The sequence below is a fragment of the Nomascus leucogenys genome, chromosome 6 (assembly GCF_006542625.1).
Source record: "Nomascus leucogenys isolate Asia chromosome 6, Asia_NLE_v1, whole genome shotgun sequence".
Lineage (NCBI taxonomy): Eukaryota > Metazoa > Chordata > Mammalia > Primates > Hylobatidae > Nomascus > Nomascus leucogenys.
In genome coordinates this window covers 108,354,314-108,381,030 of record NC_044386.1, presented here as the reverse complement: position 1 = coordinate 108,381,030, position 26,717 = coordinate 108,354,314, and the positions used below count along the sequence as shown (strand labels likewise).

Below are 26,717 nucleotides of genomic sequence, written 5' to 3'. Positions count from 1 at the left end.
GTCTTGCTCTGTTGCCCAGGCTAGAGTGCAGTACTGGGATCATAGCTCACCGTAGTCTTGAGCTCCTGGGCTCAAACAATCCTCCAGCTTCAGCATCCCAAGTAGCTAGGGCTACAGGTGTACACCACCATGCTCACCTAATTAAAAAAAATTTTTTTGGTAGAGACATGGTCTCACTATATTGCCCAGGATGGCCTCAAATTCCTGGCTTCAAGCAATCCTGCTTTGGCTTCCCAAGGTACTAGGATTACAGGCATGAACCACCATGTCACAAACAATCTATTTTAAACTGATACAAGCTAATCTCACAGCTTTGTTTTGGAGTGATGATTTTTAAAAAATGGTAGTTACTTACTCTCTAACTTTGTCTTCCTTATCCAGTTTTTCTCCTAGATTCTGTCGAAGACTTTTACTCGTTTTTAAGAGATTACTTTTTACTTGATTCAGGCAGTTCACCTAAAAATACAAAATTATTACATAGGAGAATAGTGTTAGTTGTCATTATTTCTAATTTCTTTCATAGTTGACTAAAGCCCTAAGAAGGGAAATATATTCCCTTACAAACTTCTCTATTCTTTCGTTTGAATGAAAAAGTGACGTGAATATTCTTCTTTTATATCTTCAAAAAGAACATGGTAAAAAAGTTACTTTGAGAGCAAGCGGGCATGGATAAAACAAGCCTGCCCAAAATAAAGTGTCTTAAAAGAAATGTTCCACAAAGCAGTGATTAAGAAACCTAAGTATTATAAACAAATCCTCCTGTTTGCTTTAGAGAAGGAGCTCCGTGATGGCCACTGAACATGAATAAAACAACAACATGGTCTAAAACAGTGGTTTGCAACACTCCCAGTGCATAAGAATTATCCAGGGGGCTTTTTAAAAGCACCAACCTGAGAGATCTGTTTCAGTTCATCTGGAGAGAGCAAGGCATCTATATATATTCTTTTGAGATGGAGTCTCGCCCTGTTGCCCAGGCTGGAGTGCAATGGCATGATTTTGCCTCATTGCAACTTCCACCTCCCAGGTTAAAATGATTCTCCTGCCTCAGACTCCCGAGTAGCTGGGATTACAGGCGCCTACCACCATATCCAGCTAATTTTTGTATTTTTAGTAGAGACTGGGTTTCACCATGTTGGCCAGGCTGGTCTCAAACTCTCGACCTCGTGATCCACCTGCCCTGACCTCCCAAAGTGCTGGGATTACAGGCGTGAGCCACCACGGCCAGTCGGCATATATATATTTTTTAAATGTTGTAGGTGATTCTAAAGTATAGCCAAGGTTAAAAACCACTGGCTTAATCACGCAGCTAACATATAGCTCACATGAGGAAAGGCTTTTCATTAGGAGAGAATTATACATAATTATCCTCACTCACCCCATCTCTTTGATTTCTGCCTTACCAGTTCACCATATGCACCTTCTGAGATCTGGAATTGTACTTACTCCCTTACTCATTTTACCATTTTTGAATCACGTATGGCATAACAGACATTTTCCAAGACATTAACCAAATCCACCACCAACCAACCAACCACTACATCCATGACAAACAACAATATCCGGACCCTCTTACTTCTAATTCCTTGGTGCCTTTTGATTTTAGGAACATTTTAACAGTTGAGATCATGTTTCGAGCACATGCATACAACATGATTTCTCCTGTGGCCACAGTCTTTTGGTAATTTTCACGTATATATGATAGCAGCTCTTCCTCAGTTTTAAAATCTGTGAAAAAAAAGTAAAATGGATTAATCATATCTTGCTCAAGTCCTTGTATTATTTAGGCCAGTTGTTGTCCACTGCGGAAAATATTTCCTTGCAGGGAACATTTGGCTCTGTCTGGATTGTCATGACTGATGGTGGTGGGGGCGGGGGTGGCTGCTGGCATCTAGTATATAGAAGCCAGGGATGCTGTTAAACATCCTACAATGCATAGGACAGCCCTACAACAAAGAATTATCTGTTCTAAAATGTCAATAGTCCAGAGATTGAGAAAGTACAGAGATAAGTGATTAATTTAATTTTATTTTATTTGAGACAAGGTCTCACTCTGACATTCAGGCTGGAGTGCAGTGGCACAATCTCGGCTCATCACAACCTCCACCTCCCAGGCAGGCTCAAGTGATCTTCCCACCTCAGCCTCTGGAGTAGCTGGGACCACAAGCATGTGCCACCACACCTAGCTAATTTTCTGTATTTTTGGTAGAGACAGGGTTTCACCATGTTGCCCAGGCTGGTCTTGAACTCCTGAACTCAAGCCATCTATCTGCCTTGGCCTCCCAAAGTGCTGGGATTACTGGCATGAGCCACCATGCCCAGTCAAGTGATTAATTTTAAGGCTCTATATACCAAGTGTAAGTGTTAAAAATTTAAAGGTAGGAGGCCAGGCGTGGTGGCTCACGCCTGTAATCCCAGCAGTTTGGGAGGCCAAGGTGGGTGGCTGAGGTCAGGAGTTCAAGACCAGCCTGGCCAACATGGTGAACCCCTTCTCTACTAAAAATACAAAAATTACCCGGGCGTAGTGGCGGGCGCCTGTAATCCCAGCTACTCAGGAGGCTGAGACAGGAGAATTGCTTGAACCCGCGAGGCAGAGGTTGCAGTGAGCCGAGATCGCACCATTGCACTCCAGTCTGGGCAACAAGAGTGAAACTCCGTATCAAAACAAACAAACAAACAAAAAATTTAAAGGTAGGAAGAAATAAAACCGTCTTTGGTGATATGACATGATTAGAAAATCTGAAAGAACAAACAACAAAACTCCTGGAACTGGGCTGGGCGTGGTGGCTCACGCCTGTAATCCCAGCACTTTGGGAGGCCGAGGTGGGCGGATCATGAGGTCAGGAGATGGAGACCATTTGGCTAAACAAACAAACAAACAAACAAAAAAACTCCTGGAACTAACAAGTGATTATAGCAAATTTGCAGGATACAAGATTAATACATAAAAGTCCATTGCTTTCCCGTATACCAGCAATGTACAAGCAAAATTTAAAATTAAAAACACATTATCATTTAAATTAGCACCCCCCTAAATATGAAATACCCAGGTATTAAATCTAACACAATTTGTATAAGATCTATATGGGGAAGCTACAAAATTCTGTGAACGAAATCAAAGAACTAAGTAAGCGGAGAGATATTCCATGTTCACAGCAAGAAAGACTCAATACTGTCAAGACTTCAGATTCCCAATTTGATCTATAGATTCTAGGCAATCCCTATCAAGTAAGTTATTTTCTGCATATTGACAAACTGATTCTAAAGTTTATATGAAGAGGCAAAAGACCCAGAATAACTAACTCAATATTGAAGGAGAAAAACAAAGTTTGAGGACTGATAGTACCAAACTTTAAGACTTACTGTAAAGCTACAGTAATCAAGACAGTTTGTGTGGTATTAGCAATAGAGAGATCAATGTAACAGAAGAGCCTGGAAATAGACCTACATAAATATAGTAAACAGATATTTTTTTTTTTTTTTGAGACGGAGTCTTGCTCCGTCACCCAGGCTGGAGTGCAGGGGTGCGATCTCGGCTCACTGCAACCTCTGTCTCCTGGGATCATGCCTCAGTAACCCCAAGTAGCTGGGACTATAGGCGCCTGCCATCACGCCTGGCTAATTTTTGTATTTTTAGTAGAGACGGGGTTTCACCGTGTTGGCCAGGCTGATCTCAAACTTCTGACCTCAGGTGATCTGCCCGCCTCAGCCTCCCAAAGTGCTAGGATTACAGGCATGAGTCACAGCACTTGGCCTCAACTGATCTTTGACAAAGGAGCAAAGATGATATAATAGTGGAAGACTAATATAATCATCTTAGTAATAGATAAAAGCAGCAGAAAAAAATTACTAAAAATGTTGAATATTCAAACATTAATAAACTTGATGTACAGACGTGTATAAAATCAGATATTCAACAATTAGAGAATACACATTATTTTCAAGTGCACATAGAACATTAACAAAACTTGACCACACATTAGGTCAGTTTCAGCAAATATTAAAGAATCAATCTTACAGACCACATTGAGCACAGTCCAAAAATATTAAAAGCTAATTATAAAACACTCCCTTATATTATGGATGTCAGAAAATATTTATAAATATCAATGAAAATAGAAAACAGTAAATATATAATGCAGTTAGTTATACTTAAAGAGAAAATGTACAGACTTTAGACTTAAGTGATTATTTTTGTAAAGCAGATAAATTAAAAACAATTAACTAGCTAAGGGTCCAATATGTGAAGTAATATGAGAGAGTAAACCCCAAAAATAAAGGTAGGAAGGTAATCATAAAGAACAGAAATGAACAGAAAACAAAGCAACAACAGCAATCAACAGAAACAAAAGACAGTTCTTTGAAAAGCCAAATAAGGCTGGGCGCAGTGGCTCACACTTGTAATCCTAGCACTTTAGGAGACCGAGGCAGGCTGATCACCTGAGGTTAGGAGTTCGAAATCAGTCTGACCAATATGATAAAACCCCGTCTCTACTAAAAAATACAAAAATTAGCTGGGTGTGGTGGCATGCGCCTGTAATCCCAGCTACTTGGGAGGCTGAGACAGAAGAATCGCTTGAACCCGGGAGGCAGAGGTTGCAGTGAGCCAAGATCATGCCATTGTACTCCAGCCTGGGCAAAAAGAGCAAAACTCAGTCTCAAAAAACAAACAAACAAACAAAAAACAACAAAAAAAGAAAAGAGAAATAAAACAGAAAACTCTATAGCAAGATTGAGCAGTTAAAGAGAGAGAGAGAAGGCATAAATATTAAAAATAGCAGGAATTCAAAATACTATTAAAAGTAAGGTCTAATTTTGTTTCCATAAAGGTATCTAGTTGTTCCAGCATCATTTATTGAAAAGATTATCTCTCACGGAATTATTGGGGCATCTTTGTCAAAAATCAATTGCCCACTATTGTGCAGGTCTATTTCTGGACAGAATCTAGTCCAGAAATTATGTTCCTGCCACACTGTCTTCAGTACTGTTGTTTTGGCCTTCCCTTGCGTGTATCAAGCACATTTCACACACCTTTACTAGCCCACTAAAGGTGTTCTGTCCCATTCAAACTGATTATCATATATGGCTCTCACATTCCACAGGAAAAAAAAAAAATTGTAAAGGAGCATAAAATTCACACTTCAGAATTTTCTTTCCTTTTTTTTTTTTCTTTTGAGACAGAGTCTCGCTCTGTCTCCCAGGCTGGAGTGCAGTGGCGCAATCTCGGCTCACCACAACCTCCGCCTCCCAGGTTCAAGCGATTTGCTTGCCTCAGCCTTCCGAGTAGCTGGGACTATAGGTGCACGCCACCATGCCAAGCTAATTTTTGTATTTTCAGTAGAGACAGGGTTTCACCATATTGGCCAGGCTGGTCTCAAACTCCTGACCTCATGATCTGCCCACCTCGGCCTCCCAAAGTGCTGGGATTACAGGTGTGAGCCACCACACCCGGCCCACTCCAGAATTTTCAGAACTCAGAGATGACATCAAAACACAGCACAATTCATTTTTTTTTTTTTAAAAAAAGAAAAAAATAGGAAAACAGAAGCTGCTGGATTAAATTATTCCCACCTTTGAAAGATGTCAATAACCTAGCCCTAGATTACTCATAAACCCATTTTCTTCTCCCTTTATTCACAAATGTAAAACTTCTTTAACCATTTGTTCTACGCCCAAGCCATGGGCCTTGTGACTTTGCTTATGCTAATTCTCCACCTGGAATGCTCCTTTATCTTTCTGTTGTCTAACTCTGCCCATTCTTGGAAGTCTGGCTTGGACTCCAGCGGTTCCTAGAAGCTTCCACAGCTTATCCAGCCCTTATCTTCCCTTTCTGAACTCCTAGTCTAGTCTTTACTTCCTAAATGGGCTTGCATTTTCTGTTTTAGACTTTTGGCTCTCTTACTAGTCCTAGTATTTCATTTTATATATATACATACATATATATGTATATGTATTTGTTTATTAGTTCATTTGTTTTATCTTTGCAGCTAGATTATAAATCTAAGAATAGGACATTATCTTATTTACTTATTCACCATAACACCTTTTTGGGCATGTAGCAGATAGTCAATAAACTAAGAGTATGATTAAATTTTATTTCTAAAAAAGAGGGGTATAAAAGAGTAAATTACAGACTAAGAGGAATACCTTTAGGTTTAGAACTTCTTAGTGTTCTTCCTCTGTCTTCCAATTTATCTACTGTTCTCCCACAGGGTATCTTTTGGATTCCTTTCTCCCCAGCCACATCCGGACTGCCATCTGGATGTAACTTCTGGGCCTTCACATTCAGCCTTGCAACATTCAACATCTTTAAGGAACGGCACATGGTATTCATCTTCTGTCTCACTGGAGTACGAGGGACACCTCCTACCAAAACAACATCAGAGGAGGGAAAGTAAATTGCCTTCCACTTCTGTGGGATCAAGAAATACTTTAATTCAGATTACTGTGAAAGAATATCAAAACGAAGCATATCCCTCCAGAATGATTTGAATTAGGAAGTTCTTGCATCTCTTTCTGCCCACACACAGGGTAGAAAGAGAACCTTTCTTTTAACCGAAGTTTAGGAACTAAACATCTCAATGTGATTGGATTGGAACTAAACATCTCAATGGATGGTTTTCCCATCAGGCAAATGCCAAACAGACTTATTTTGGTGTTACCCAATGGCCACCAAAAATGGTGATGAAATTTTTCTGAATGACAGTTTAGCAATCTACATAAAGAGCCAATTTTCATACTCTGACACAGTAACTGGTTCCTGGAAACTTCTGCTAAGGTAATTACTTAAAAAACAAATTATATGCATAATGTATACTACAGTATTATTTATAATGATGAAAACTGAAAGCAATCTAAATGTTCAACAACATGAGAATTTTGTAAATTTAGTTAAGCAGTGAGGTGGAATAATATCTAAAAAGGCAAGGTAGCAAAAGAAAAAATACTTATAAGCAGAACACAAAGTTGTATTTGAATTTCTATCATAATTAAAAATGAAAATGGCTTATTCATTAGACAGATAAGACTAGGTGATTTTTTAAAAATCACTATTGAACTAATGTAATTATTTTAAAATTTAAATATAAAAATTTGCCCTTCTTTATTTAGTTACCATTTCAACCTCATTTCAGGAAATGCCCATCTTTTAAAACGTACAGTCTCAAAAAAGAATGCCTTAAGAAACAGCCTTTCTAGGTACATACGTTTCTTTTTGCTGTCTTCTTGATGAGCTATAGTGGATTCTTCACGAGATTTTCTCTGGTAGAGCTCGGCAAGGCAATGTATTAATTCGCCTTCAGTTTTGGAAGACTCTTCCTTATTAGCTGAGGCAGCCTGTAGTAACCTGTGAAGTCAAGATGTCTAGAATAAAACCAAAATTCTAATTTTGCAAAATGCTTTAGAAATAAACAACACCAAAATACCCACTATCCTCTAAAAAGCTAATCAAAAGATGTCCCCACAAGATGCCTTCAAAAATATATTTTCTTAGGAGAGAAAATGTCCCTCCTCTCATTTTTGATTTGAACGAATTCAGGAACCAAAGCTGTCTTGTTCACAAAACCATTAACCATTACATATAATATTGACTTTTATTAATAGGATTCTTCATGAATTAGGGTACAAGTCTAATTATGGCAGATATTTCACTTCAGGCTTCCATAGTTATTTTTTACTCAGTTTCCATATATCAAAGTACAAAATGATGTTAATACATTGTAGTAAGTATTGCAATGACTTCGAATAATTCTTTCACATTGTAATAAACTCATTTGGGATTGATGAGAAGAGGAGGAAGTAGGGCAGGCAGGAGGGGTGATTAGTTATTAAATGCTTTTCCACCTAAAGCTAAATATCTGTCATTAAGGAAATTATGAAAATGGCACAACATTCAAAATGTGTTATTTGTATTTTAATATTTTCCATTATCTGATATAACTGATTAAAAAGTGGAAGAAAGTTACGGTGACATTAGTTGAACAGATATCACAGGGTGGAATATGTGTTGGGTCTATCGGCTTCATCCATATAGCCAATATGAAGCAGATTAATCCTCCCTAAGTGTGCTGGTGCTCTGTCGCCCATCCTGAAGTGCAGTGGTGCGATCTTGGCTCGCTGCAATCTCCGTGTCCTGGATTCAAGTGAATCTTGTGCCTCAGCCTCCCAAGTAGCTGGGATTGCAGACATGTGCCACCACGCCAGGCTAATTTTTTTGTATTTTTAGTAGAGACGGGGTTTCACCATGTTGGTCAGGCTGGTCTTGAACCCCAGGCCTCAAGTGATCCACTGGCCTTTGCTTCCCAAAGTACTGGGGTTACAGGTGTGAGCCACCATGCCGGGCCTGGATTTTCTATAAAGACAATCATACTGTCTTCAAACACTTCAATATTTGCACCTCATAAAAATACTTAGAGATAATTTAAAAAAATAACATGGGCCACATTTGTACATTAAAAACTACAAAACACTGAGAGAGATTAAAGAGAGACCTAAATAAATGGATGGCTGCACCATGTTCATGGATCGGATGACTCAACATTGTTAAGATGTCAGTTCTTCCCAAATTTATCTATGATTCAATGCACTCCTAGAGTTTCAACAAACGTTTGTGTGTGTGGAAACTGACAAGCCGGTTCTGAAGTTTATATGAAAATACGAAGTATCTAAAATAACCAAAAAAATTCTAAAAAAACAAAACCAAAGTTTAGAGGACTTACACTACCTGATTTAGTGACTGGTGCTATAAAGCTACAGTATACGGTATTGCTATAATGCAATATTGAAGATAATGTGGTATTAACATAGTTTTTGGACTGTATTCTGTCTAGAAATCATCTGCACAAAGGTGGCCAGTTGATTTTTGACAAGGTGCCGCAGTAATTAGTGGGAAAAGATAGTCTTTTAGCAAATGGTGTTGGAATAATTGAATGGATATATGTGTGGAGAAAATAAACGTCAACTATACCTCTTAATAATAGTTTGAATTTCTGCCATATCGTTTACATTTCTAATATTGTCTTTTAATTGCTTGATCTTGCTATAGATTATTTTACTTGGCTTTTCAAAGAACCATCTTTTGTTTCCCTTGATCACTTATATTTATTTGTTTTCTATTTATTTCTGTTCTTATCTTTATTGCTTTCCTTCTTTTGTAGGGTGGAGGTTACTCTCTTATTTACTTCTCATGTTGGATTCTTAGTAATTGGTTGTTAACTTTTTTCTTTACAAAAATAGTCTGCAAATACTTCTTTAAGTATAAATTCAGCCACATTAATCAAGTTTGCTGTTTTCTATTTGCATTGATACTTAGTTATAAATATTTTCTCACTTTAAGGAAGTATTTATTTATATTTAACTTGACGAATTACTTTGGTAAATTTTAAAGAATTTTTTGGCAGGTATATATTTATATATTGTTAACATATTATCTAGCTAACATACTCTCACAATATATACTAAGATGAGAGTATCTTATTTTTGTAACTAGTTTTTAATAATATTAGACAATACTCAGAGAATGTGGTCTATTAAGAAAAAAATGCAGATAACTGAACATTGATTTTAATAATCAGTACTCAGAAATATAAAAAAGTTTTACCCAAATGACTCCATCAAATCGGAACTGGCACCACTGATGTTACAGAAAGGAAACCACTTTTCCACAACAGCTGGACTCCAGGGAGTGGTGTGGCCAAGCTCCTGCTGGGCCCACTCTGGAACAGGAGAAGCTATTGGAGCAAAGGAACAGAGGCAGGAGAGGAAACGGCATGAGAACCAAAGCAGAGAATTCTAAGCACTTGCTCCTCCCCTGGACTGACTGCATCCCTCCAAAGGACATACAAAGTGCATAGTTAACATTTGTTCTCCAGCACCACAAACTGCTACAGGCCTATGTGGTAAATAAAAAATGCTACTGAAAAATGTACAGGCACAATTTAAAGTCTTTTGTTCTTATTACTGGCTATAAATCCTCTCATTTCTGAAATGTTCCTGAACAGGTTAAAAATATATATTGTTCTTCTTTTTATTATTTTTTTGAAACAGAGTTTCACTCTTCTTGCCCAGGCTGGAGTGCAATGGCACGATCTCGGCTCATGAGCCACAACCTCCGCCTCCCGGGTTCAAGCAATTCTCCGGCCTCAGTCTCCTGAGTAGCTGGGATTACAAACACGTGCCACCACGCCCAGCTAATTTTGTATTTTTAGTAAAGACGGGGTTTCTCCACGTTGGTCAGGCTGTCTCGAACTCCTGACTTCAGGTGATCCGCCTGCCTTGGCCTCCCGAAGTGCTGGAATTACAGGCGTGAGCCACTACGCCTGGTCCTGTTCTTAAAAATGGCTTTGTATGGTTGGGCACGGTGGCTCACGCCTGTAATCCCAGCATTTTGGGAGGCCAAGGTGGGTGGATCACCTGAGGTCAGGAGTTTGAGACCAGCCTGGCCAACGTGGCAAAACCCCATCTCTACTAAAAGTACAAAAATTAGCCAGGCGTGGTGGCAGGTGCCTGTGTTCCCAGCTATTTGGGAGGCTGAGACAGGAGAAGCTTGAACCCGGGAGGTGGAGGTTGCAGTGAGCCGAGATCACGCCACTGCACTCCAACCTGGGTGACAAGGGTGAGACTCCGTCTCCAAAAAAAAAAGGCTTTGTACAAGAATAAATAAACAGTAACAAAACTACAGAACATCACAATTCTGCTGCACTGAGTAGGTAAATTGGAAATAGGAAGATGTGGCTCTGTGTTGGGGAATGTAAGGGTAGAAGGATCTCTTAAAATAAGCCTGATGGAGGAGGCGGTTGGGGGAACAGTAACAGAAATTTCAGTGAACTCTGTAATTCTGAAAGATCCATCTAAGACTCCAGACAAATGAAACGTTAGACATTAATGAAGTCTTGGGGAAAAAAACCCAAATACTTAAAATGTATTCAAACTTATTGAGACAACCAAGTTTTAGGCCTTCTATCAGTGAGAGAATTCAGAGATAAACACAATGCCTACTTCTAAAGGAGCTCCCAGTATAGGAAGAGTAGATCCACTCTTGTGAAGTCATGGAGATACGCATAAATGTTAGCACGTGCTAACTCTGTCTAGATGGGTAAGGAAGGTCTCATGGAGAATGCAGTATTTGGGCTAGGTACTAATGCATGAATAGGACCTCATCCAGATGGAGCACGGTGGGGAGACTGGACAATAAGCCGGCACACTGATTTATAACCTGGAAGAAACTGTGGGCCATGCTACAGCAGAGAGTACTGGTAAAATACTGCAGTTCTTCCTTTACCAGATTCCAAAATACATTTTTCTGAGCTGCTTCCACGACTATAGATAGTTAAGATACAGTCTGTTCTACAATACAAACTTTTCTACAAATAGCCTACACACAATTGGTAAGTCAGGTAGTGACAGTAGTACAAAATATTACGTTGCTTTGGTTATGTGATCATTCCTAATGTGCTAATATTTTATACCACCAAGTAGCAGCAGCTGAATTCAAAGTGCAGCACAAACATAACTAAATACAACAAGCCAGAGGAGCACAGTGCTGTATACTACGCCCTTTCAACCCGTATTTTTCTCCTTTTCTTCTCCTTGGCTGTTTGGCCACGTGCACTTTCTTGAAAGTGCTTATGATGTAGTTCCCTATCTTTGTCATTGGCCCCTGTCTCCATAATACCACAGCCTCAAACATCTTCGTCATCATGCCATCTTCACCTTTCTTTTAAAGGATAAGGTATATTTATTATGGAGTTTACTTATTATGAGTTTAATGTGTCTTTTCATCAAACTAGAATTTTTATTAGGATTGCACTTTTTTTGTTGTTTTTAATTGAGACAGGGTCTTGCTATGTTGGTCTTGGACTCCTGGGCTCAAGCGATCTTCCTGCCTCAGCGTCCTGAGGAGCTGGGATTACAGGCATGTGTCCCCACGCCCAGGATTGCCTTAGTTTTTATCACTACCAAAGATTTTGAGAAGTCTGCCCCAACTGTAGTTTTCCCAAAGCTATTATTTAGTGTAAGATTTTGTAGAATTTTTTAAACAAGCAAAAGAAACTTCACATCACATGACAGCATAAATGCCTATAATTGCATTTGCTGTTATATTACAAAATTCAGACAAGGGCAGTAAAGGTCTATGAGAATAAACATGACATGATTTCTTCTTAAGTCGTTGTATGCTGGATTAGGGGAGAAAGGCCAGAAATACCTGCCTCAGGCCTCCCTCTGCATGGAAAGAGAGTGCCCCTCATAGACTTACCTGCACCTCTTCCAGCAAATGTCAAGCAGGAGCCCCATGCTAAAAACAAGGCCACCCTCCACTGGCCTCCTGGGCAGGGCTTTGGAGGGAGCCCTAGGCCCTCGGAGTTAGATGCCCTCCTTCTAGTCTCCACGCCTACATGGGCAGGAGTGGGGGTGGGCCAAACACCCACCCTTCTTACCCCCCAGACTCACAGGTTCAGCACCACTAGCTGCATTGAAACCACCAGGAATCAACTCATGCTCCCCTTGATAGCTGCTTTTTCCCGTCAGGCAAAGCCCTAGACCCCCAGGTCACTCCAGTCTGCCCACTCGAATCTCCTCACTGCTCCTTCCGTCTCCCATCCTGTCACCACGGCCCAGCCCTTCCACACGTAAAATCCTCCCACTCTGCCCTCTGGAACTCACTGACCCTCATCTGTAAAATCTCCTATGTCCTCAATTCCATCTCCTCCTGCCCTGAACACACTGCTTCCCCTGCAGCACTGGAGAGAGCTGGCTGCTCCCCCGCCATGCTCTTTTTCCACTTGGCCCTGAGGTGAGCTGGTATCCTCCTTGCCTCTTCCAGATCATTTTCCCTCTACCTGCTGAAAATGACGACAAAAATCCAGCTTTGAGTCTCACATCAAAGCCTACACTCTCATAGTCATCTAACAAGCCTGGATCATTCCACCTTACTCCTCAAAGACTGTTAGCTCCCGACTCACCACCGTCAGTCTCTCCAGTACTACTCAGTCTTAACTCTGGATAATTTCCATACACACATTTGATGCACCAACACTCTGGCCTTTGTTCCCTTGAATTCCTCACCTCTGGTGCCCTGGTGCGTTGCCCTCCTTCAGTCACTCTCTCCCCCTGGTCACCACCCTCTATGATCTCAAGCACCCCACTCTGACCACCTCCACCTATTTTTTAGCTCTCTCCTTTGAGCACATTGGCTCCAGAAATCCTGAGACCCCTATAACCCATTGATCTGATTGCCTGTCCTTCTGTTGTCCTCACTTCCCTCCTTACCCTGCCTCGTTCCATGGACAAATCCTGTAATCTCTTCCTGTTCACACTTTTGAATCCCTGACCCCTCTCTCTAGCTTTACCACCCTCATTTGGGAAAATCCCAACCCTGGTTAATCCAGCTCCCTGCCTACTCTGCAGCTGTGCCAGCTGGTGAATGTGGCTGGAGGCAGGCAAGCCCACAGAGGGATCTCACTTTACCTTCACGACTATCCCGGCAACCTTCCTCCACCTTCATGCTATCTTCACACTCTCAAGAGCCACTTACTCCTTCCCTCTGTCCTCAGCCTCCAGCATCTCCTTAAGTCTTCATTTTCAGCTGATGACGTCACTTCCTAAGTCACTAAAAAAACTGAAGCAATCGGAAGAGAACCCCATACACTCACACCAACATCACTCACCTTGGCATCCCAGCTTTTATATTTTTGCCTTCCCCCAGTTGTCACAGATGAACTGTGCTTGTTCCCAAGACCAACCCCTCCACTTGCACTTCCTCACAGCTCTCTAACCAACAATTCTCTCCATCCCCTGCATTAATTTTTACCATATTATCGCATCAGCATGCAAGCAGGCTATTATTATTTCTAAAAATCAAAACCAAAAACCCTGACCCTTCTTCCCTCTTTAGCCATTGTTTTCATTACTCTAATATCTTTTAGATCAAAACTACTCCAAAAAATTGTCTGCACTTACTGTTTTCCTCTTTTCACAGTCTCTCCTGAACCTATTCCCACTCACATTTCTACCCTCACAATTCCACCAAAACTGGTATCACAACCATCATGTTGTGATGGTATCACGAGCATCCACATTGCCCAGTTCAATGTCAGCTCGCAGCCTTCATCTTCCTTGGCCTGTCAGTAGTAAATAACCCAGCCAAGCACTTCCTGTCTTCACTTGGCTTCCAGGGTACCACAATCTGGGTTTTCTTTAACTCAGTGACTGTCCCCCTTTTGTCTCCTTTGCTGGTTTCTCTCTCCTCATCCCCCAGACCGCTTAACATTGGGGTGCAGGGGTTAGTCCTTAGTCCCCTTCTCTCTCCCATCTACACCCACCCTCATGGTGATCTTAACCCATCTCATGGCTTTAAACATCACTTATGACTCCCATCATCTCTAGTCCAGACAAATCTCCAAAACCCAAACATGCATAGTTGATGCCTACTCAATACCATGTGTGGATGTCTGATGAACAACTCAGACTTACCATGCCCAAAACAAACCCTCCGGTCCTCACCACCCCAGTCCCTGGTTCTCCCACAGCCTTCCCTATCTCAGAAGGAAACTGCTTTCTACCAGTAGCTTAGGCCAAAAGTCTCTGCAGTCATTTTCAATTTCCCTATAGCTCACTCTACACATTTAATCTAACAGCAAATTTAGTTGGCTTTACCTTTAAAATATATCCAAGAGCTCCAACTACTTCCAACTCCCTGCATTTCCCACCATCTCTTGCCTGATTGTTGCAATATTTCTGACTGGTTCTATCCTTGCCTGTCTATAGTCGATTCTCAATATGGAAGCCAGAGTAATGCTGTTAAAACTAAGTCAGATCGTGTCACTGCAGAAAATCCCCCAAAGGCTTCCTCTCTCACTCATAGTAAAAGCCAAAGTCTTTTCAGTGCCTGTAAAGCCCTGCCCAGTTTGGTCTGCTGCTCGCTCTCTGACCTCATCCCCTCCTACTCTCTCCTTGCTCCTTTCACCGCAGCCACAGGCTTTCCTGCCATTCCTCTAACACCCTTCTGAGCCTTGGCACTCGCTGTTGCCTCTACCAGCAACTCCCTGCCATCACTTCCTTCATGGCTTTGCTCAAATATCATTTTTTCAGCAAGGCCTTCCCTGACCACCCTACTTAAAATTGCAACCCTCCCTACCCTAACACACCCCATTCCTTTGTTCCTGCTTTACTACTATAACTTTTGTCTCTTTAGACTAAACCGTAATTTTCCTGACTTATTGTTTTGTCTCCCCCGACTAGATAGTCAGCTCCATGGGAAGACATCTTTGTCCATTTTGTTCTCTAATATAGTCCCAGTACCTCGAACAGTGCCTGACATAGAGCAGGTACTCAAATCTGTTGAATAAATGAACGAATTAAAGAGATATCAAGTTGATTATATATATATATATATATATATATATATATATATATACACATATATATGTATATTTAAATCTACCTAGCATAAATAAGGTTTGTAATACTAATGTGATACAAACCTTATTTATGCTAGGTAGATTTAGTAGTAACAATGCATTTAGTTGCAAATGCTAATAGTAACAATGCAATGCAGGGTAGATAGAATCACTACAGTTTTATATGCAGTATTTATTAAATATATTAAAAACCATGACTTCGATTTCAGACTGGTTTCATGGAAACTGCAGCCTCCTCAGAAGTACTTAAGGAATTCTATAAATAATAATGATTTACACTGCCTGAAGTATTGTAGCTTTCTTTTATCTGTGTTATAACATATTGGAGTTCTACTAACTGCACAGTGAAAAAGTCCCGATGCTGGAAAAGACTGCAAACCACCCTAGATTCTGTTAGTTACTGGTTTAGGAGCTTACCAGCAGAAGCAGTATCTGCAAGTGAATCATGAGTCTGATTCAATATACTATCCACAACATCTGAGAAAAGGGAAGCTGTGTCCCGGGGGCTGTCACCCGCAACTGTTTGGAGAACATGTCGTTGAAATTCAGCCTCCTTGGTGCGGAACACAGTGAGGATCGTAGCATTGGCAGAGAGTGGGGAAATAACTCCAGTGACGGGGGGCCAGCCTTCACCAGGGTCCACATCAGCAACCTACATGAGAAGTTCTAATTAGTTGGGAATATTATTGTCAATATGCCTCAAGAAGAATGTAGTGTACTAAAAGACAGAATAACCATTTTCCCAATTATTATTAATGTGAAAACTATGAAAAAGATAGATTTGATAATTATTAGAGGTAGAAGGGAATTTATTAATCAGAGTCCTAATATTTCTACTTAGAAATAAGTAAAACCTGACATTACCAGGAATATTTACTAGGTATTTACTATGTGCTCACTGAATCCTCACAATCACCCTGAGGTAAAAATAATTATTATCCCCATTTTATAAATGAGGGATTGAGGCTGAGGCAGAAGTAACCTGTTAAAGCCACCTACTTAGTAAGAGAAGATGCCAAGCATATGTGACTTTGAAACCCATGTACTTAACCATGAGGCAGAAATACCATTTGAGAGATTTATCCAGAACATACAGTAGGCAGCAGAGCTGAGACCTAATCCAGATCACTGACTCCCAAACCCAGTGCTCTTTTCCTCAGAGCACACAACTCTCAGAACAGCATCTGTCCAATGACTACCCTATTTTTCTCTATAATATTTTACAATGGGAACCAGAATAGAGACCCCTCCTAAGAGTATGAAGGCAAAAGACAAAGTAAGGTAAGGAATTTGCTGGTAGTTTAAAAATAATTATCACCGTTAAATCAAATCTGGGTATGTATATGTTCCTTTTCAGAAGACATTTCTACATTTGTGTAACTACTGTCCAACTGCTGAGTTACACAGACAATTATATTACATTGTATATAGTTACACAACTATTATACTATTATATCTAATTTTACTGTGTAGCAGCTTTTTCTTAAATACTTATATAAAAGTAGTAAATATATAACAGAATATTTTAAAAATAATGAGAAATCACTCATCACATTACTACCCTAACATAAGCACTCCATCTGGCCAACTGCCTTCTTCCCTATGTGAATATAATTTAACTTAATTGGATTCTTGGTACATGCAATTTAATGAGTGATTTCTTCTCTAATGAGCATTGCTGTCATGATACTATAATGTCGACAATATTATTTGCAAAAGCATAATCAGTTTTACTAAGACTATATTGTGTAGGGCATTTATAAACACACTTATTTCACTTTACCAGTGTGTTCTTAGACAAGAATAACTTCCCGTGTGGAGGATACCTACCAGGTGTAACTCTTCAGCAGTCAGCCTGCTTACCAACTGCTGAAATAACAGCCTTTGAGTTGCTGTGCTCTCCTCTGGACTTTGTAGCATCCAGCTGTCAGTGCCCAAAGTGCTGCTCGTTGGGAGAGACCACTGGGTCACTGAGCCTTTTAGAAAAATTCTGACTGGTTTCTGAAAATGTCTCTGATGCATGGCCAAGGGCTCTAGGGTGACTGTCCATGTTTCTTGAATCTCTTTGCCTGCTAGAAATAAAGATTAATTAGACCAGAATGCCAAATTAAAATGAAAAAATTAAAATTCCAATATAAGGAATAGATACTAAAAAGAGATTTAATAACAATAAGAAAAAAATCAAGTTGTCAATTGAGATACTGTCACTTAGTTGAACACTTCAACTCTTATTCTACTGCCAAGCCATCATAGCAAGTTCATTTAGCTCTATAGAAAAAGTTATAAACAAACGGAATTACAAAGGCAATGTGTGATGGCAGAACTTCTTAGAAATTATGACTTAGAAATAAGTATAAGTATTGAAGGCCAGGCATGGTGGCTCATGCCTGCAATCTCAGCACTTTGGGAGGCTAAGGCCAGAGGATCACTTGAGGTCCATGAGTTGAAGACCAGCCTGGGCATCACGGCAAAACCCCATCTCTATAAAAAATACAAAAATGAGCCAGGTGTGGTGGCTCATGCCTGTAGTCCCAGCTACTTGGGAGACTGAGGTGGGAGGATCCCTTGAGCCCAGGAGGTCAAGGCTGCAGTGAGCTGCGATCTGAGCTATGATCGTACCATTGCACTCCAGCCTGGGTGACAAAGCGAGACCTTGTCTCAAAAAAAAAAAAAAAAAAAAAAAAAAAGAAAAAAAGAAATAAGTATTCAAGCAATGTTTACTACTTATAAGAAAGAAGACACCACTTCTTAAATCCATAAAGTACAGTGCATCATATCTTATGAGGAGGTTAAATTCTAAACACTATGTAATGAAATTAAATAAACAAAACTACTCTTGAAAATTCCTTAAACTGCACATAATGTACAACACAGTTTTATTTATGTATCTCTATATGGTATTATTTCTGTGAATATACAATGTACTCAGAAATGAGATTTACCATATAGCAAATCATATGGTGAAACTAATGTAATGAAGATTCCAACATGTTTGCTTTTCCTGGTAACAAGCATCATTCTGGGTTTCTGTAGACTAATTTACTTCTTCTTTCAGTCGACCATTGTTTCTCTATGGTCTTCAATTTATCAATCTCCTCTGTGAGGCAATGAAATCGTATACCCATGTGCTTGGGCACCTGAATAATATTACCCTTCTTTGGGAATAGCTGGTAAACTTTAAAATCAATCATTCACTTGTTTTTTTGTACACAGGCTGGCAGTTGTACTGAATTAGAGTTCAAATCTTTCCTACAATATCTCTGATTTTGCCTTGATGTCTTTTAATTCTTTCATAACAAGCATTCATTGAGTGCCTGGGCTCTGAGAAATGCCAAAGAAGTTAAAACCTTCTTTGAAGAAATTAATGTAACTGAGATTTACAAAAAAAAAACCTTAAAATATTATTTGCTTACCTTCAACAGGGAGAAATAACATTCCTTCCATTCGTGGAAATGAGGCCTCATACTCAGGAGAATTACAGAGCAAACGGTTTAAAGTGGCATCAGTTGGCAGCATTGAAATCCACGGAGAGAGATGAGGTTCACTTGACAGCTTTATTTCACTCCTGAGCAGCATTTCCCCAGCTTGAGCAAAATCCCAGCTGAAAGATGGCAAGACAGTGCCACCTCCATGGTGGAGCAGTTCACAAACAGTCCAGTATCCAAGGTGGTCTGGGGATTCCCACAACTAAAATAGAATGACAAACAACCTTAGGTTACTATAAATTAGGCATTCATAAATAAAAGTAAAGGAAATCAGGAGAAAGTAAAGTTGATACCAATATTAAAGGATCGAATTACACAACCAATGTATTTGCTGAACTAAATAGAAATAACGGTCAGCATCAAGCTATTGTGCAGCCCCAGAACAAATTACTACCTAATATGTCTTTGAGAAAGCATTCATTTAGTAAAAATAGTACCTTATTTATATTTTTGTCAAGGAACAGAAAGAAGTGACACAAATCACTGGGTATAGATCATAAAATGTTAGAAGGAACATAGAATCATTATACATTAATAAAAATAACCTTTTTTTTTTTTTTTGAGTCAGAGTCTTGATCTGTCACCCAGGCTGGAGTGCAGTGGCATGATCTCGGCTCACTGGAACCTCCACCTCTCAGGTTCAAGCGATTATCTTGCCTCAGCCTCCCAAGTAGCTGGGATTACAGAAATGCGCCACCGTGCCCACCTAATTGTTGTATTTTTAGTAGAGACGGGGTTTCACCATGTTGGCCAGGCTGGTCTCAAACTGCTGACCTCAAGTGATCTGCCTGCCTCAGCCTCCCAAAGTCCTAGGACTACAGGTGTGAGCCACTGTGCCCGGCCTATTAATAAAAATAATTATGTCCTATACAGCACAACACAATAATGGCCAGGTGTCATGGGAGTGAGGCAGGAGCACCTCCCCCAGATGGTGACCATCACTCTGACTTGCCCACCCACAGGCCTGTGCAGAGACCAGACAAACCGAGGCCTCGTCGCATCTTTTGCCCTAACGCTTGCCATAGCCTGTAAAGTCTGTGCTCTGCCTCTAATCGTTCCTCCATGGTGCTCTAAGTATTCTTCCAAATCACTTCTCTGATCATGCTACTTCTCTGAAATTCTGAAAGGCTTGCCACTGCCTCCAGAATAAAGTAACTCTTCAGCATAATCACAAAGCACTTCACAACCCAACCCTAAGCCACCTTTTGGAACACATTGTCTTCTACCCCTCATCCATTCCCACTCCTTCTAGGCATATTGAACCATTTGCTATTTCCTGAACATGCCATATTTTAAGGCTTCCCTGTTTTTGCTGATTTCTATTTCCTGTGCCTCCCCTTCCTTTTTCATCAACTGAATGGTTATTACACTTATGTATCTGGCTCAAATCCTGCTTTCTTTGTAAAAGCCTTGCTTCACTCCTTCACACACAGCTGACTCTTCAGTCAACCTTCTTTCAACAAACTTTTATTGAGCAACTTCTACGTGCCATGTCTAGGATCTTGAAGTGGGGGCGGGGGGGTGGTGTGAATAAAACAGTACCAACATAAAATGTTTAACATGGCATCACAGTGTAACAACAATACTCAGCTACTATGGGAATATGAAGGAGGAGCACACCCCTTAGAATATGCTCATCATGCTGGTTAACAATTATAAATTATAAATTGCTATGTGAATGTGAGGAATCAGAACTAGAAGGGTCTTAAAAGTCAACTAGGTCATTCCCAAACTTCCAATTATAGTCATGTTCAAAGACAAGCAGGGAATCATCCATGGTCACAGCAAGGCTGTGAACAGAACCCAGGACTGTTCTGAATAGACTGCTTTCATTTATTTTTATTTTTTGAGACAGGGTCTTGCTCTGTTGCTCAGGCTGGAGTGTAGTGGTATGAACATGGCTCACTGCAGCCTTAACTTTCTGGACTCAAGCAATCCTCTCGCCCCAGCCTCCTGAGTAAGTAGCTGGGAGTACAGGCATGTGCCACCACACCTGGCTAACTTTTGTATTTTTTGTAGAGATGGGGTCTCACCATGTTGCCCAGGTTGGTCTCAAACTCCTGGGTGCAAGAGATCCTCCTGTCTCAGCCTTCCAAAGCTGGGGTTACAGGTATGAACCACTAGGCCTGGCCTAGACTGCTTTTAAAATTCGGATCATGACCATCTGATGGACTTTGATAGATTATCTGATGGATTAATTGAGTGGTTTATGATCAGCATTAAAAACAAAAAAACAAAAGATCCCATGTAATGAAGATAAACAATGTATTGGAGCACATTATCTTCTAATCTATCTAAACTTTTCAGTTATGCATATCGATCTGGAAAATGCTGTATTAGATTAACCAATTAATTAGTATGTGCTGTTACCACCCATGTATCTATATCTGTGTTCACTGCTATGGAGAGAATGGTAACCTAGTTCAGAGGCCATAGATCCTGATTAGGATTTTCTGCCAAGTGGACATAAAAATTTTGTTGAAATTGTTTCAGCCAGAAGACCAGCCAGGAAAACAAACAAAAAACCCTGTTAATAAAATGAAAGGTTAAGATGTAACTTTATGGCCAGTTGTGGTGGCCCACGCCTGTAATCCCAACACCCCTCACTTTGATCCACAAGGCAGGTGGATCGCCTGAGGTCAGGAGTTCAAGACCAGCTTGGCCAACATGGTGAAAACCCATCTCTACTAAAAATACAAAAATTAGCTGGGTGTGGTGGTGGGTGCCTGTAATCCCAGCTACCGGGGAGGCTGATGCAGGAGAATCACTTGAACCTGGGAGGCGGAGGTTGCATTGAGCCCAGATTGCACCACTGCACTCCAGCGTAAGTCACAAGAGTGAAACTCTGTCTCGGGAGATAGGGGGGGAAGATGTAACTTTAATAAGTGTTGAAAGGGACATTAAGTTTCTATTAAAGGTAATGTGTGCATGGCTTAGTCTGTTTAATGTTGCTTACAACAGAATAGCTGAAACTGGATAATTTGTAAATAAAAGGAATCTATTTCTTACAGTTATGGATGCTGAGAAGTCCAAGGCCAGGGGGCTGCACTTCCAGAAGGCCTTCTTGCTGATGGGGACTCTGCAGAATCCCACGGCAGCACAGGGCAAAGCATGGTGAGGGGGCTGAGCAAGTGAGCTCAACGCTTTCGTCCTCTTTTTATAAAGCCACCAATCCCACTCCCATGACACCCATTACTCCATGAGTTTTAGAGGGGACAAATATTCAAACCATAGCAAAACATGTGATTAAAAAAAAATAACAGCCTGTAATCCCAGCACTTTGGGAGGCTGAGGCGGGTGGATCACCTGAGGTCAGGAGTTTGAGACCAGCCTAGCAAACATGGTGAAACCGTCTCTACTAAAAATACAAAAATTAGCCGGGCGTGGTGGCACACGCCTGTAATCCCAGCTATTCGGGAGGCTGAGGCAGGAGAATCACTTGAACCCGGGAGGCAGAGGTTGCAGTAAGCGAGATTGCACCATTGCACTCCAGCCTGGGCGGCAGAGCAAGACTCTGTCTCAAACAAAACAAAAACAAAAATACAAACAGTATACTATAGAGTATGGTCACATTTTTCATTCGTATGCATATTATAGGATAAGTGACAGACATGTCCTAGTAGTAGTTTCAAATTTGGGGATCTGTAAATGTCCACTAGACTATAAGCTCCAAGAGAGCAGGGACCACATCTATTTGATTCCTTAGCATACCTGGCAGGTATGGAACAAATATGTATTGAATAAATCTAAGGCATAAAGTTGAAAATGTGTCAGAGGTCTCTTATCCTCCATTCTATCCTATATCTTTGCAAATATGATATCCTGTTTTACGCGCCTGGATCCCTCTGCCTCCAATGTAAGTGCAGGTTCTGTTTCTCCCAGTTCTACTTCCCAGACTGCGCGCTCCCCAAGGCAGGACCTAGATTTTCTCTTCTTCCCTTCTCCCCACTCCTGGACAGAGCACTCCCCAAGGACACAGCCTAAACCTTCCTTTTGCCCAGCATGGCTGGGCAGGTTTTTGAATAGGAGATGATAGATCTTCAGCAGAAGAAAATTCCAGAAAAGCTTGAGTATCTTACATCTGAAACAGCAGATGTAAGAAGGGAAGCCTCAGAGAAGACCCATCCCCTCAGTCGACGGTACGTCAGACCTGAAATCGTTCTTTAAAAAGATCCAGTCAACCCACTTATTTCGATGCTACTCAAAAAAAAAAAAAAAAAAAAAAAAAAAGAGAGAGATTAAAGAGAAGAAAAGAGAGACAAAGAATCTCCAAGACCCATCAGGCCCCATCTAACTTATTTCTAGCCAGTATTTAACATAATACAATTCCAGAAGAAAGTCTTTGATGTGATATCAATTGTTTCAAACTGAGAAATGTGTTGTATACTGTGTCTAAGGCTTGACTGGCTGCCTTAAATTTTAATATTTCTAGGATTCCATTTTCCCCATCAAATGTTTACCATCCCCTTAAATACTTTTTGTCCTTTCCTTTTCTTGGCAAACCATTGCTGCCTTATTTTGCATTTGCCACGCCTTTTTTGGGCTTTGTACGTGAAGGCACTTTGAAAATTCTAACACACCATATCATTATTTAAATGCTTGCTCATTTTCCATCTGTAATCTTGCAATTTAACTCACTCCTGGGTTAGTGACGTGTATTTCCATTAAGTGGAATCGCATCTTTCACCTGGTTAAACCACATTCCAAAGCCTTCCCATTAATTAATTAGAACAAAATCCACATTTTCGACCTTGGCCCTACAGGTCGGCCTCTCCTGCTTTCTGACTTTCTCTCACACTGCTCCCCGACTTTCTCTCACACTGCTCCCCTTGCCTGAGCTCAGGAGTTTGAGACCAGGGTGGGCAGCATGGTGAAACCCCATCTCTACTAAAAATACAAAATAATTAGCCAGGCCTGGTGGCGCCCGCTTGTAATCCCAGCTACTTGGGAGGCTGAGGCAGGAGAATTGCTTGAACCCAGGAGGTGGAGGTTGCAGTGAGCCGAGATCGCGCCACTGCACTCCAGCCTGGGTGACAAAGCGAGACTCTGTTTCAAAAAAAAAAAAAAAAGGCCTTCCCTGACTAACACTCTATATACAATAACCACCTCCTTCTACTCCCATCCTATGACCCCGTTTTATTTTCTCCAGAGCATGATTTGAAATTGTCACTTGCTTATCTGTTTAATCTGTTCCCTGCTTTGGCTACCATGTCCCCAGCAGCTCAAACAGTGTGGTAGGCACTCAACGTAACTGGCTTCTCAATGAACATTTGTTGACTAAATGAAGTGCAATGAGAAGGATGAAGGCAAAAATATATACTTATGCTAGCACTTAACAGGAGCACGGGGCCTCACCTCCTCAATAAAAATCCAAATTAGCCATTTAAGACTTTAAGTTTGCAAGAATTTACTCATTTAGTCAGCAAATACTGACTGAACACCTACAATGTTTAATACACATCTGGGTGGCTGGGCGTGGTGGCTCACACCTATAATCCTGGCACTTCGGGAGGCCAAGGCAGGTGGATTGCCTGAGGCCAGGAGTTCAAGACCAGCTTGGGCAGCATGGAACCTGGCCTCTACTAAAAATACAAAAAAATTAGCCAGGCGTAGTGGCGTGGGCCTGTAGCCTCAGCTACTTGGGAGGCTGAGGCATGAGAATCGCTTGAACCCGGGAGGTGGAGGTTGCAGTGAGCAGAGATTGTGTCACTGCATTCCAGCCTGGGCGACATACACTGTCTCAAAAAAAATTATATATATATATATATATATATATATATACATACATATATATACACACACACATATACACACACACACACACACCCCTGGTTATTGTGTTAAAACCTGCTGCCGGCCTCTGAGGTATTTTTAGACTAGATGGAGGGAGAGATGTGCACAATCAAAACATATGGAGAAAGGGTTAAGAGCCACACAAAATGTGTATGGCAATTTAGACGCTGGACTGAGCAGTTGTCACTGGGGGGAGCCTTAAAGGGTAAGTGAAGTTAGGACTGGCCTGGAAGAGTGAGAACTGGCATTCCAGGCAGATTGAACAACACACATAACACAAAACAAATAGTCCAGACCTGTTGATTTTCTAGACTGGACTTCAATATGCTAGAGTAGATGTAGTGTGTAGGAAAACCAAGTCTGGGAAGGCAGGTAGGGCCCAAATTGTGAGGGGTCTTAAACAGTAGGTAGTGAGGAACTACCCATTTCGTTGTGAAAACTGTCCCTATTTATTTGTTTCCTTCCGAAGGGACGCAGAGTCATGTTAGTCTCATTCGGGGTCTGTGGCTGTTCTAAGGACGCTGCCAAGTTCTGGTTAGCAAGGAAAGCACCGTGCACGCTATCTGAGACGACTGTAAACCTTCCTTACCTTAGACCATTCGGTGGTATCCACCCAGTAGAAGGTGATTTTTCGGGCGACCATGACTTCCTGGACTCTCTTGGGCAACAACTTCTCCATCACCTGCTTAGGGGTGGGCGGCAGGCGCTGGGCCTGGGCCTCGCACCCAGACACGAACTGCAGCAGCTCCCTCTGCGAGTGCGGACAGGGGGCCAGGAGGAAGACGGCGTTCACCAAGCCCCCGAGGGCGGCCTCGGCCTCCTTGGCCTCGCTCTCCACGTCCAGCAGTCTCCTCCCGCTGCTCCGCAGGATCGGCTTCGCGGGCGACGTGATCTCGGGCCGGTCCCACTGGTAGTCTAGCAGCGTCTCCATCAGGGCGCCGTGCGTGTGGGTGGCCCTGGGCGCCGGGCCGGGCAGGTGGGCGCGATCCTCGAGCCTGGCCTCCAGCTCCTCCTCAAAGTCCTCCCACGAGCGGGACCCCAGCTCGCGGAAGTCAGACACGCGGGACGGCCGGCTCCGCGCCCCCTGCGAGTCAAAGAACTTGAAGGCCCAGTGGACCCTGGCCAGGCCGAATCGGCAACTCAGGTAGGTGAGGAGGCGCAGGGCGGCCCGCCGGACCCGGCTGTGGCGAGCGGCGCCGCCCGCGGTGTCCAGCAGCAGCATTACTTTGTGACAGCATGCCATATCGGCCGTGCCGCGGCCCCGGGGCCCCAGTCCGGGCCCGCGCCACCGTCCCTTAGTCCCTTCCTTCAGGGAACCAGCGCCATTCACTGCTTTCCTTAGGGACCCTGGTCGAAAGGCTCCCGCGCTCTCCAGGAGCTGCTGCTATTGGGGGAGGTAGTTTCCAAGGTTAGCTCCTATTGGCTGCTTGCCTTACGTAAGTTACGAGAGCAACTTCCATTTTTGGCGGTGATTGGAGGGGCAGTGGAGAAAACTTCAGTCTGTTGGTGGAGGGAGTGACGGTGGGCGGGTCTCTGTGTTCCGAAACAAGCTTAGCATTCATTGGCCTGGGCCTTCGTTTTAAATTTTAAAGAGGTGGTGCCTCGGGGGCGTGTCAAGAAGTTTCGCCATTGGAAGGAGGTCCGCGTTTGTGCGCAGTCGTGAGTGCGGACTGCGGGGCCACGTTTCCAAGACCGAGGAAAACTTAGTGCTGGGAGGGAATTTGGGATGATTTGAATCGAACTTGTTGAAATCTCTGTGGACCGTCTATGAAGTAGAATCTGACGACTACGGTTTTAATTTTCTGTAATTTAAAAAATTTTATTAAAAATTAAAGGTTCACTCCCTTTGCCCCAGTAACTTCTAGGAGTTTATCTGCAGAAGGTAATTGGAGAGCCAGATAAAAGACGTCTGTACATCTTAGAGTTTATTTAACATCAGAAAAAATGGAAACAGTTTGGGAATGGTTAAAGTATGGTACACGCCCAAGGGGAGCATCGTGCAGCTTTTTTTTTTTTTTTTTTTTTT

At 41.7% G+C, this 26,717-nt stretch overlaps 1 protein-coding gene across 2 annotated transcripts in view; it reads right to left on the bottom strand.

Moving 5' to 3' along the window:
- Positions 1 to 26,046, bottom strand: part of TICRR (TOPBP1 interacting checkpoint and replication regulator) — a 53,099-nt gene extending 27,053 nt beyond the window's left edge. Inside the window, exons 1-9 of one of the 2 annotated variants that reach the window (XM_012507137.2) lie at positions 25,281 to 26,046; positions 18,827 to 19,100; positions 17,244 to 17,485; positions 15,831 to 16,065; positions 9,596 to 9,725; positions 7,203 to 7,342; positions 6,145 to 6,363; positions 1,574 to 1,725; positions 356 to 456 (exon numbers count right to left, since the gene is read on the bottom strand). In XM_012507137.2, coding sequence (XP_012362591.2) covers positions 356 to 456; positions 1,574 to 1,725; positions 6,145 to 6,363; positions 7,203 to 7,342; positions 9,596 to 9,725; positions 15,831 to 16,065; positions 17,244 to 17,485; positions 18,827 to 19,100; positions 25,281 to 25,934 — 2,147 coding nt within the window. In that variant the 5' untranslated portion in view covers positions 25,935 to 26,046. The remainder of the gene's footprint in view (positions 1 to 355; positions 457 to 1,573; positions 1,726 to 6,144; positions 6,364 to 7,202; positions 7,343 to 9,595; positions 9,726 to 15,830; positions 16,066 to 17,243; positions 17,486 to 18,826; positions 19,101 to 25,280) is intronic. The other variant, XM_012507138.2, reaches the window with a different exon arrangement.
- Between the last annotated feature and the right edge of the window lie 671 nt (positions 26,047 to 26,717).